Here is a 13,779-nt window from a genome sequence, read left to right as displayed (position 1 = left end):
CCTTGTTTTGACTCAATGGAATGACATACCAGTGGCTACGTTGAAGAGTATACCATACTTCATTGGTGAAACAGCTACTATACCCATTGAGCACATTCAAGATATTGCAAACATCTGCTCCGTCCATAACATCACTCAGGATGATGTTGCTGTCAGACTCTTTGCCACATCCTTGAAAGGCAAAGCCTTGCAATGGTATAGAGGGTTGTCGTCTAGCTCCATCCACAATTGGGACGAATTGGGGGAGAAATTGTGCAACCATTTTGAAGACAAAAGTAATCACCTATCACTTGTGGAGCATAGAGGGTTGTCGTCTAGCTCCATCCACAATTGGGACGAATTGGGGGAGAAATTGTGCAACCATTTTGAAGACAAAAGTAATCACCTATCACTTGTGGAGCAGTTAACTACGATCAAGAGGGCACCCCACGAGTTCATGGGAGACTTCAACTTCAGATTCCATAAGACATGGAATAGGATTCCTGCTCTAGTGAAGCCATCTCCAAATCATGCATTCTTGTATTATCTTAGAGCTCTCAACAGCGATATAGCTGTCATGATCCAATCAATGGGTGGAGCCTCTCTACCGGGTGCATACGACATAGCCATAAGAGCAGAAAATTGTTTGATCCAGGCTGGGAAGATAGCTCCAAGGCCTCCAATACCTCTCTTCCCAGAAGCTCCTACCTTGGCTCCTATTCCCATGGCACCTGCAAGTCAACCATCCACACCATCTACGTCCTCTAATGATCTCCATGAGGTCAAGGCTCTATTACAAAGTTTTGGAAATGATTTGGTAACACTAAAAAGGCAACAAACTCAGTATCTCAGTTACCGGTTCTTGCCTAAACTAGCTGGGTCCTGGTCCTGGTCCCTGCCCGGTCCTGGTCCCAGCCTGGTTCGCCCTAGGTCCCACCCGAGTCCTGCCCAGGTGGCTGGGTTCTCTGTGGGCCCTGCATGGCAAGACCCACAAGGAACCCAGCCGCCTGGGCAGGACCCGGGTGAACCCAAGCCCGTGGGTTCCCAAAAACGGGGCCCACAGGTTAGAAAGCAATTAAAAACAATTAAAAAACAATTTTTTTAATCTTATTTTTACATCTAAATGCATTCAACCTATTCTACTTGCATTTTTGAAGATTTTTTCTCTACAATCAGGCTTCTTAGTTTTTGTATTTTTCTTTGAAGGTGACGACTACGAAGGTGTGAGACACACATCAAAGGCATAGGATTCACTGGAGAAGAAAGATTTAGCCATTAAAGGTAAGTGAATCTGAATTTTTTTCAAGTTTTCAAGAATTTTTCCAAGTTTTTTTCAAATTTTTAAATTTTTTAAAAAGTTTTTAAAAGTTTTTTTAATTTTTTTTTAAGGAGTCTTGTATATTTTTTTACACTTTGTATGCATAGTATGGGGTTATAATAGCGAAATTTTAATAATTTTTTTCAATAATGTTGTGCATTCTCTTTTCATTTTAGGTGCACTATTCATATAATCATACATAATGGCTGGAACTGGAAGTGCAAGTGCAAGTGCAAGCTCTAGTTCAGTTGCAAATGTCCGAACTGAAAGTGCCCCCTTTAAAATTGATCAAGATTCACCACTTTGGCATTATACAACAATGATCAAGCCAGTGTCTAGTGGTGGGGGTTTTGTTTGGCAATGCAACCATTGTGGCACTGAGTATACCAGCTCATACTTTCGAGTGAAAGGCCACCTTTGTTTCATCCCTGGGCGTGGAATAAAATTTTGTAAGGGATCAGATGGCAAGGGGCTGTCAAAAGCTCTAGTTTTGGGATATATTAAAGAACAAGAGGAAGCTGATAGGAGAAGTAGCAAAGCAAAGACTGATCATCCTCTTGTCCATCCAAGCTCAATGTCTAAGAGGCCTTCTAGTAGCATTGGCTCCACAAGACCAGCTGGTTCACATCCTTTCATGCAAAACCCACCAGTTGATGCAGTAGAGAATCAGAATGTTGTGGCTTCACGGAAAAGAGGCCCATTGGATTTTGCCTTCAAAAATGAACTGAGAGAGATTGCAGATAAATTGGACGTTGCCTTTATGGCAATGGGCTTCCTTTCAACCTTGTTAGATCACCTTACTTTCGGGACATGGTGCATACTCTTTGCAATACACCTTCTGATTATGTTTGTCCAGGGTATGAAAAGGTGAGAACCACCTTATTGGCAAAGGAGAAAGCATCTGTAGAGTCACAGTTGAAGGTCATCAAAGATACATGGTAGGAAACAGGTGTGACCATTGTTTCTGATGGATGGAAAGATATTAAAAATAGGCCATTGATCAATGTTATAGCAGTGTGTCCTAAAGGGGCAATGTTTTTGAAAGCAGTGGATTGTGAGGGGCAAGTTTCATTGCCAATATCTTGATAGAATGCATTGACATGGTGGGGCCTCAAAATGTTGTCCAAGTTGTAACTGACAATGCTAAAAATTGTAGGGCAGCAGGGACTATAGTGGAGGCTACATATGGTCACATCTTTTGGACACCATGCGCAGTACACTCACTCAATTTAATCATGCAAAAGCTTGGCACACAAATTGATTGGGTGAAAAAACTATATGTGGAGGGCGAGGAGATTCAAATGTTTGTGACTAATCATCATATGTCACAAGCCATTTTCAGGACCTTCTCCAAGTTGGAGTTGTTGAAGGTAATTTATAATTACTAATTTTAAATTTAATTATTTAATTTTTTAATTTTTTAGTTTTAAATTTGTATTTTTTATAGACTTGCATTTGATATATGTTGTGTATTTTGTTATGTCATGTTAGGTTGCTGAAACACGATTTGCATCTCACACGCTCGTCTTAAGACGACTTCTGAAGGTGAGAGACGCCTTGAGTTCTATGGTCATCAACAGCTTGTGGAGTGTATGGAAGCAGTCCCACACAGAAAGAGCTCTAAAAGTAAGAGCATTGATCCTTAGTGAGAAATGGTGGGATGATGTGGAATATGTTTTGAATTTCACTGAGCCCATCATGAGCATGATCAGGTATGCTGATACTGATCGCCCATGTTTACGCGAGATTTATGATGGCATGGATTGCATGGTGGAAAAAATAAAAGAAGTAATAAATAGAAAAGAAAATGACCCAACGGAAACATTTTTCAAAGTTGTGCAGAAAATTGTTGTTGACCATTGGAACAAGATGACCACCCCCTTACATCTCTTAGCATTTGCTTTGACGCCAAAATTTTATAGATCAGAGATGCTTGCAACACCAAGGAGGGTGCCACCATATAGAGATGCAGAGGTTGCTTCTGGCTATAGGGCTGCCTTTAAAAAGATATATCAAGATGAGGAGACAAGAAATATTGTCATGAGGGAGTTTGGCCAATTTGTATCTGCAAAAAATCATGATGTTGTAGCTCTTAATGCTAGATATGGGATGGATGCTGATGAGTGGTGGTATGTACATGGTCAAGGCTCCATTTACTTGCAGCCTCTTGCAATTAAACTTAACTCCCAAGTATGTATCTTTTTATTTTTTATTTTTATAGTTTTCCAATTCCATTTGATGCTATCATATTTTTATTTTATAATTTGAATTTATAAATTTCTAATTATGTTTTAACTTTTAACAGGTTGCAAGTTCTTCTTCAGCTGAGCGGAATTGGAGTACATACTCCTTCATCCACTCAATCAAACGTAATCGTTTGGGTGCAAAGAAAGCTGAGGATTTGGTCTACGTACACTCCAACCTTCGTTTGTTGTCACATAAGGACCCTGGATATGGTGAGGGTGTAACAAGGAATTGGGATCTAGCCCCTGAGTATGCTGATTTAGATACTACAGTTGCACAACTTTGCCAAATCTCTATAGACGAGGCAGTTATGGAATTTGAGAGAGACATAGCTAGTGGGAGTGGCATTCCATTTGATATTGGTTCAATTGATGCTGAATTTGAACCACTTGATGACCGTGGGCTTGGGTTGGATGCTTCAGATGAAGATGAATATGGAATTTAAATCCCATAGATGGCTTGTAATTTGAATGTTTAACTTTATACTTTATTGTGTCATGACATTTTCACATTTTGAAACTTGAAACTTGAATATTATCTTTTTTGCAAATTATGAATATGATATTACATTTATGATTTATGATATATCAATATCAGAATATTTATTGGCATTGGCAATTATGGATTTATCATTTATGATTTATCTGTTATCATTTATGTATCATTGTATGGGAAAGTTACATTGTATGTTTCATATTTGTATGTTTGAACTGTTAACATATATAATTTTGATGTTTGAAGTTTGAACATATATATATATATTAAAAAAAATTAAAATATATATATATATATGTATGGACGAACCTGTACCCGTACCCAAAAAAAATTTTTTTTTGCCGAATCCGCGAATCCGTACGCGAATCCGAACCTGAATCTGAACCAAAACCGGTAACTTAGCTCAGTATAGCAGACCTTACCAAGCACAAGGTCAAAATTATCAGCAAAATAGGCCACCCTTTCAAGGGCAAAACCAATGGAGCAATGTCGGGCCTTTGAATAGTGTTAACCCCACAAACACAAGCAACTCAAAGGCAATAGTTCCAATGCAAAATAACCTTGCCCAAGAGCAAGATTGGTGTCAACCATGTAATCAACCACACAACCAAGGTGTATGCCAAAGTGGAGGGTTTGTCCAAACTTTAGTAGTGCAAGATGAGCCGACCACTTATGGCCAGCAATATGACCCAAATCAGCCTAGTGTTGGTCCCCAAGCTCACTTACAAGGGGATTCTACCTTTGTCAATTGGTAGGAGGCGGAATTTTGTGGTTTGAACCAAACAAATGGTGAGTCCATGTTGCAGTATGCAAGGTCAAAGAAGAGAGCCATGGAGACTACCTCACCTTCAACATCAGTCGAAGCTCCAACACCCAATGTAGCCATCCATGATACAAACCAAAGTACCATACAAGGGAACAAGAGGCAGGAGGAGACCCAAGTCGTCCAAAGAGCAAAGGCAGACCTTGTACCCTCAAAGGGTCATCTAAAATCAGCTAGTGTTCCTTTCAACATAGTTGATCAGATAGTGTTCCTTTCAACATAGTTAATCAGATGAAGAAGGCCAACCTCAACATCACTATGTGGGAGGCCCTTTCAATCCCATCTAAAAGGGATTTGCTCAAGGAGGCACTGAAGGAAGTCAATCAGTCAGGTGAGGAGGCAGCAGTCAAAGAAAAGGCAGTCTCCACCAGTTTGGTGCAACCCAAGGAGGAAGATTCAAACAAGATCAGCAAGCCTCCTCCTTTCTATCTCTCCTTAATCATAGGAGACAACTTGGTTCACAACTGCATGATAGATTCAGGAGCTAGTAGCTCAGTCATGCCTAAGAAGGTAGCTGATCTTCTTGGCATAGAATATGAAACCGTGACCAAAGGGGTGGTCCAATTAGATGGCACCTCTATTAAGACAGTAGGGGTGGTAAAAAATTTGAAATTAACATTGCATGCATGCCCTAGTTGCACTGTCTTGCAAGACGTATCCATCATCGACCTCCCTGCCTTCTTCGCCATCTGCCTGTCTAGAGACTTCACAGCCAAGATAGGTGGGTACCTGTCTTCCGACTGGTCCCATATGCTATTTCGAACAAGGTATGGTACCAAGGTCACCATAAGGGCAGACCCCATTGCCCAAAGCCACATTGACCCTACACCCCTAGCCCTATAAACATGAATTGCACTTTGCATGAAGAGGGGGAGGAGTGTGTTGTCCGTGAGCCTGCTACTCTCTTGCAAGAGGTTCCTGATTGCTTGTTGGACGAATGGGCCAATGCTTTTCAGTTTGATCCATTAGCTGAGACTAAAGAGACTGGGCTTGGCACCTATTGTATCCATGAAGAGGATACTCCTATCCCTAACCTCATCAAGATGCAAGGAGATTCCGAGGGGTTATGGAACATGTTTTTTGATGGTTCAAGAAACAAGAATGGTGCAGGCATTGGGGTAATGCTTGTTTCTCCTGAGTATGAGAAATATTTCTTCTCTTTTAGGCTTCAATTTGGTTGCACTAACAATGTCGCTGAGTATGAAGCCTTGATCCAAGGTCTCCAACTTGCATAAAGCAGAAAGATCATATCTCTGCAAGTATTTGGAGATAGTGAGTTGGTTGTTAATCACATCCGAGCCCAAAGCGTAGCAAAGAACAACCTACTCAAATCATACAAACATGGGGTTTGGGATTTGATTGAAGGATTTGAGGCCTTCAATATCCAGGAGCATTCCTAGAGGTCAGAACAAGCATGCTAATAGGCTTGCAGCGGTTGGTGCTTAGTTTGACATACCAGTGCATGTTGCACGAGAGAAAGAGCAACACATCAGACTTGTTGTGAGGCCTGCTGTCCGGAACAATCAAGTGAATTGGCAAGTGTTTGAAAGTGATCAACAGATCGTCAACTTCTTGCAAAATGAAGCAGAATTTTCTATTAAAAATCAGTCCAAGCTGCAAGACCAGTATGGAGATCAAATCATGCAGCTCAACTCCAACAAGTTGCCTAAAGGTCTAGTTACCTTGGAGGGCATTTTCAACTTGGATGATCAGTTGAAGAAGAGGATGAACCTGGCTACAAATAGGGGTGATTACAAGCTAGTTGTTGTTGCTGAGGGTAGGTCCTTGAACTTGGGCAAGGTGTGTTCCTCAATCGAGCAAGAGGCCTTCGTTGAGCTTTGCCAACAATATGATGACATAGTAGCTTGGACCTATGAAGACTTGAAGGGTCTTGATCCTAGCTTAGCCTAGCATACCATAGAGCTAAACCCGGATGCAAAGCCAGTAAGACAAAAACAAAGGCCAATAAACCCCATGATTGAGCTACTAATGAGGAAGGAGTTGACCAAGCTCATAGAAGCCAATATCATCTTCTCTATCAAGCACTCCTCCTAGGTGGCCAACCTTGTCCCTGTAAGGAAGAAGAATGGAGAGATCAGACTATGTGTAGACTTTAGGGATCTCAATAGAGCCTCCCTTAAAGATCACTATCCCCTTCCCTCTATGGAGCAGATTCTCCAAAAGGTCAGTGGCTCAGAAAGATTTTCATTCTCGGATGGGTATTCAGGCTACAATCAGATCTTGGTCCAAGAATCAGACCAATACAAGACTACATTTACTACTAAGTGGGGCACCTATGCTTATTGTAAAATGCCCTTTGGGCTAACCAATGCAGGTACCACGTTCCAAAGAGCAATGGACATGGCTTTCAAGGGTGTATTAGCAAAGTTTGTGCTTGTATACCTTGATGACATAACTGTTTATTCGAAGCATGCAGCTGACCATCTTGGTCATCTTGAGCACGTGTTCATGAAATGCAGGGAGTATGGTGTGTCCTTGAAACCTAGCAACTGTGTATTTGCTACTGATCAATGAAGATTGCTAGGACACATCGTATCCAAGGAGGGTTTGACCATTGATCCAGAGCGAGTGGAGGCTATTCTTTCTCTTCCACTCCCTAGTAACAAGAAAGGATTGCAAAGTTTCCTTGGTAGGATCAACTTTGTGAGGAGGTTCATTCCCAACCTTGCCACCATGGTAAAACCCCTCACTTCCATGTTGAAGAAAAACTTGGCTTTCAGTTGGATCAAGGAGGGAAGGGCCAGTTTCGAAGAGATCAAACAAGCAATTGCTCAGGCCCCTACCCTCGTCAATCCTAATTATGAAAGGGATTTGTAGCGTCGTAAATTGTACGCACTTGCTAGGGTGGTACAATTTCACACCTAGTTTAGTACCCGCCTTGGTGCATTTTACATTTTGCATTGCATTCCCCCTTTAGCACTTAATTAATCAAATTAATTAGGTCTAAAGGTTCTATTTCATCATCTTCCACATCGTAAAGTCGGGCCCTTTCATTAAAGCGTGCCCCTTTCATTTTATTCCTCCAATACATCACTTAATCAAAAACCCTAATTAGGCCCTATTCTGAGCTTGGGGGCTTGATTTCGGGGGTCAAAACATCTCGAAATCACCTGTAACTTCGGGATTCGCTCTAAAATCATCATATCCGACGGCCCTGAAAATTTGGTGAAAAGTTGTAGGGACCGCGGCGCCCGGAGTGCACACGGTCCTGGACATTTTTCCCGAAATTTTAGGAGCGCGATCCAATCATAAAATAAAGCTTAACCCCAAGAAATTGGCGAGATATTCAATCTCTAGGTAGGCCAAAAGTTGGAATTAAGACCTAGGGTTTCATACATAAGAGCTCTCTTTCTTCATTTGAAGGGATCCGAATTTTGTTTTCAGGAACCTCATATGCAGCGAAAGAGCAGATCTTTTGAAGACTTCAACAACATTCAACATCCCTCTATCAAGCATTTATCAATTCCATTCATCCATTTAGGGCTTGGAAGACATTGAAGAACAATAGGAGATTACCGACTGAAGATTGGCTTGTACCCCTCCCTTGGGGGTTGGGTATGATTTCATGTTGTTTTCATGTCTTTGCATAAGCTTCAATATATCATTTATCCATGCTTTAGATCACTTTGCATCTTGATTTAGAGCATTTACATTGTCATTTACAAGCAATTAGGGTTTACTTTCTAGGTTGCTCTAGTTTGCTTACTTGCATTTTAGATCTTGCACACACACAAGGTCTGCACACACATTACTTTACAATACAACTTGGCTATTCGTGGAGGTGGAAATCACCGAAGCGGGGGTTTGACTAAGGCAAAACCCTATATAGCCGCCCAAACACCTTTTTCAGATATAAGTGCAGATTTCGGGATTCAGACGACGCCGCAAGTTGCAGATCCGAAAGAAGCAGACGGAGACGGAACCACATACCAAGTTTCGGAGCAGAAGACCAGGACAGGGGCGTGGGGCGCCCTGGTCCTGCCAGGACAGGGGCGCTAGGCGCCCTGGTCCCTGGGACAGGGGCGCTGGGCGCCCTGGTCCTCCTAACAGACAGCATTTCCGACAGTTTTCCAGAGTGCAAAACAGCAGTTTCAGGTGCAGTTTCAGGTGCAGAATCAGGATAGTGGCACCCGCGCCCCCGTCCCGAACATTTCCACTCAGATTTTGACTCCGGGTACGCATTTGCATTTTTTTCTTGTCCTTGTGTTTACAGCTTTCCATAGTTTAAGTTCAATTCTGCAATCTTGTTATCAGTTCATACTTGCATTTTGAGGTTAGGGATCGAACTTGCATCATTTTATCTTTCAATTTCAACAAAGGAATAGAAACCCTAATAGGTAGCCCGTGGCTCTCTCTTTCACAAAAAGAAGTAGCCAATTGTGTGATACCTCTAGGCTCTTTCGTATTCCGTAATGTGTGTCAAAAGGTAGGATTAGGGCATGTTAACCTAGTCTCGCTTTTTCCCCCACACAGGATTTTATCCTCTATACCTTCAGAGGAGAATCCAGCATTTCAGTTGTCCTAACACAGCTGAACGATGACAAGTTAGAGCAACCTATTGCTTTCTTTAGTGAGGGGCTAAAGGACTATGAACTTAGATATAGCTATGTAGAGAAGCAAGTCCTCACTGTTGTAAGGGCATTAAAAACGTTCAGGCACATGTTGACCAACAAGAGGATCTAGCTCTTAGTTCTGCATGCAAGTGTCAAGGATTTCCTTCTAAACAAGGATATCAGTGAGAAGAGGGCTGGGTGGATAACCAAGGTCATGGAGTAAGACATCAACATCAAGATCACCAAGCTTGTAAGAGGCAGGGGCCTATGTGAACAACTTGTCTCATCTTTTGAGACTACTTCAAAGGTCGCCCTTGTGTTGCAAGAGGATCAACCAACTGACAACAACACTCAATTCAGTTGGGTAGGTGACATGACCACCTTCTTAATCGAAGGTAGATACCCCCAAGGTCTGGACCGGACCAAAAGAAGACATTTCAGGTTGCAGTCCATTCCCTATGTCTTAGTGATTTTTCGAAAAGACTCCAATGGAGTCTTACTAAGATGTATCGAGCAAAACCAAGTCAGCAGATTGTTAGAGGAATTTCATGATGGCTTTTCAGGGGGCCACTTCTCTGCAAAGACTACGCTATCAAAATAATGAGGGCTGGTTATTACTGGCCATCCTTATTCAGTGACTCACATAGATGGGTGAGGAATTGCAAGAAATGTGCTCTCTTCTTTGGGAAGCAAAGACTAGCTTCCCTACCTCTTCATCCCATCCAAGCAGATCAACCGTTCGCCCAATGGGGTTTAGACTTCATTGACATGATAAACCCACCTTCTAGTGCTGGCCATAAGTGGATCTTGGCCACAACAAATTACTTCACTAGGCGGACGGAGGCTGTTGCATTGAGGGATGCCACTGAGGCCTCAGTGTTGGAATTCCTTGAGGGAATTGTGACAAGATTCCGTGTCCCCTCCACCATCATATCAAACAATGCCAGGGCATTTGTTGGAACCCAAATCAGTTCTTGGGCAGTTAAGCATGGTGTATACTTGAAGACATCATCCAACTATTACCCTCAGGGTAACGGCTTAGCAGAATCTTCCAACAAGAACTTCATCAGGATAATTAAAAGGACAATTGAAGACAATCAGAGGGCATGGGACACTAAGTTGAGGACAGCCTTATGGGCTGACAGGATCACACCCAAGAGGGCGATTGGTAACTCCCCTTTCATGCTAGTATATGGGAAGGAAGCAAGACTCCCAACTTCCCTAGAGTTACCCTCTCTTGACATGAATTTCGCTCCTGACCCTTCCAAAGGGTCCAGAGCGAAATTCCCAAAATCTCTTCTTTCTTCCAATTTTGTGTCAAGACAAACCTTGATCAAGGTGAAATGAGCTTGGAGATACCCCTAGGCATGCCTTTGAATGGCTTGTGGCCGCCAATGATGAAGATTTTGAGCTAGAACATGAATTTCGCTCGACCCTTTCGAAGGGTCCAAAGGAAAATCCTAAATAGGTTTTGTCCCTAGCCATGGTTTTGAGCGAATTTCCCCTTTCAGGCCTTCCTAAGGACAGAACAAGTGTTGTGTTCATGAGAGAAGAATCTAAAGGTGAAAGGCATGACAAAGCAAGTTAAGAAGAAAGTAGGATTCAAACTAAAGGAAGAAAATCGCTCTTGACCCTTTCAAAGGGTCCAGAGCGAATTTCTTCACCAGACACTATTTTGTGCTCCAGACTACAAGCTAGTGCATTCCCAATCAAGTTTGAAGCCCAAAGGGCTTGTTCTTAATGACCTAAGGGATAAAGAATGAAGCAGTGAAGGAAAACAAGCAAGACATGAATTTCGCTCCTGACCCTAGGCTTTGGAAGAGATAAGACTAGTATATGCTTACCTTGGGAAGCAATTTGGAGTAAAGAAATGATGCAATTTGGACCTAATCATAAAAATCGCTCCTAACCCTTCCAAAGGGTCCAGGGCGAAGTCCTTTGAAATCCCTATTTTTCACCTTGATTGAAGGCAAATTGCAAGTTCATGATGGCAAGAACATTAAGAGGTTAAGGATCAAAATGGTGAAATAATGGAAAGATGGAGTGAATGGAGTAAAGTGGCAAACATTAAATCTTGAAGACTACTTCAGCATCTCCTAGACTTCCCTATGTCTCTTCAAAAGATTCACAAGCAAGTCACATTCAAGACACATTTTTCCTCTCCTAAATTGCTAATCAAACCTCATTTTGAATAAATAATGCAAATTCGCCTTGATTAAACACTTGTCAAATGGGCTAAAATTGATTTTTGAGCCTTAAAATTCAAAAAATTCAGTCTTTGCCGCCCAATTATATTTTTTTTTAAGCTTTATTGCTAGGTCGGCCACCTTGGAGATGAATTTTTTTAATTCTATTTGTTTATTTAAGAGATCGGCCTCTTGGGGAAAAGGAAAAAAGTGCCCTATAAAGGACAGTAAATTTTGCAAGCATTAATCATTCATTCATACTCTCTTCCTAAGCGAATTTGAGGAGCAGAATTGGAGGAGCGAATTGCAGTAGGTGTAGGCAAATTTCTGATCTAGGAAGGCTGGTCAAGGTCTAAATCTGCAAAGGCGAACCAGAGGTGCAGACCTGAATCTTTTGAACCCCTTTTGAATATCAATTGGAAGGAAGGCAAATCCAGCAGCAATCTTCCTTTTTATCCATCTTTTCAGGTTGATAATTAGAAATCAAGGGTAAGCTATGTACAATATGATTTTTGAAGAGGTATTGAAGATCTGATTCAAATTCCTATATCAGACTTCTTAAGGTTAGGTCTTCAATAATCTAGTTTGATTCGTAGGTGATGTCAATTTGAAAATTCATAATTTTAAGGGTTTATCATTTTATTTTCAAATTAAAGTTCAATTGTTTCTTTAAGAGATCTCAAGTCACCTATCTAAAATATTATACCTAAACCTAACTTAAACCTTTTTTTGTAGGTAGTAAATGGCGGCCCCCAAGGCAAGTGGATCCGCTACGTGGCAAGCTCTCATTAAAGAAGATCAAAAGAATGACGATTTGGAGACAAGGATCGTGTCCAAATGGAGCAGTATTCGAGACACCAACTTAGGGAACTTCAATGTGAAGAAGTTTTGAGAAGCACCCTACATAATGTATTCTTGAACCGCATGATGAGCTACGTACACCGTAGTTTTATTACAGGCAATGAAATGCCTGAATTTCTTCAGTCCTTTCACTGCGGTTAAGGCTTGTTTTTCAACATAGTTGCATTTGGCCTCATATTCTTTGAGGGTCTTTGAATGGAAGGCTATCCGATGCTCACCCCCCTTTTCGGCATCCTTCTGGGTCAGGACCATGGCGATGCTATACTGGCCAGAGAAAACATACATTATGAAGTCTTTTGACATATCTAGGTTAGATAACAAGGGGGCTAAACAAATAGCGTCTTTGATTCTATCGAAAGCTCTTTTGGCCTCAAGAGTCCATTTGAAGTGTGTATCTTTCTTGAGCATTAGGGTGATGGGTCTTATAATTCCGGCAAAGTCAGAAATGAAATGGCTAACAAAGTTGGCTTTACCTAGAAAGGACTGGACTCCCTTTTTATTGACCGAAAGGGGGAGGTCTTTAATGGCCTTGACTCTGTCTGGGTCAATGGAAACACCTTCTTTAGACACTATATGCCCGAGTAGCTTGCCTTGAGGGACACCAAAGATGCATTTCTTTGGGTTTAGAGAAATCCCAAATTCCAAGCATTTTTGGAAAACCAGCTCAAGATGATCAAAATGATCCTCTCAGTTTTTCAAAAATACGGTTAGGTCATCTAAGTATATCAAAATGATCTTATTGATGAGTTCTTTGAAAGCCAAATCCATGGCCCTTTGAAAAGTTGCTCCAGCATATGACAACCCGAAAGGCATCTTTTGGTACGCGAACGTTCCGCATTTGGTAGTGAACATTGTCTTGTGTTGGTCTTTTGGTTTTACCAGGACATGGTTGTACCCCGAGAAATCATCGAGCATCGAGAACATTTCTGACCCCGCCACCGTGCTCAGTAATTGCTCCATTGATGGCAAAGGGTAGTGATCTTTGAGAGACACTTGATTCAGATCTCGGAAATCTACATAGAGTCGGATATCTCCATTCTTTTTCCTTACGGGCACCAGATTGGATACCCATGTGCTATATTTTATGGGGTAAATGATCCTTGATTCGATCAACTTCTTTAGCTCCTGAGCCATGAGGGACTCGATTTTTGGGTTGACTGGCCTTTGCTTCTACCGAACTGGCTTATCTCCGTCAGCAAGCTCGATGGTAGGCTGAATGATGTTGGGGTCGTACCCTTTTAAATCATCATAAGACCAAGCCAGGGCACCTACATATTCATCACAGTATTGGGCCAATCT

At 41.7% G+C, this 13,779-nt stretch overlaps 1 protein-coding gene across 1 annotated transcript; it reads left to right on the top strand.

The window, feature by feature from the left end:
* Nucleotides 1-3,232: 3,232 nt before the first annotated feature.
* On the top strand, nt 3,233-13,466 carry LOC131876056 (uncharacterized). The gene is made up of 3 exons (XM_059220833.1): nt 3,233-3,487; nt 3,603-3,885; nt 13,363-13,466. The coding sequence occupies exons 1-3, from the start codon at nt 3,338-3,340 to the stop codon at nt 13,464-13,466; spliced, it is 537 nt and encodes a 178-aa protein (XP_059076816.1). The 5' UTR covers nt 3,233-3,337.
* Nucleotides 13,467-13,779: the final 313 nt, after the last annotated feature.

The sequence above is a fragment of the Cryptomeria japonica genome, chromosome 5, assembly GCF_030272615.1.
Source record: "Cryptomeria japonica chromosome 5, Sugi_1.0, whole genome shotgun sequence".
NCBI lineage: Eukaryota > Viridiplantae > Streptophyta > Pinopsida > Cupressales > Cupressaceae > Cryptomeria > Cryptomeria japonica.
Note: the sequence above shows the minus strand (reverse complement) of the source record. Positions and strands in the feature narration are given on the sequence as shown.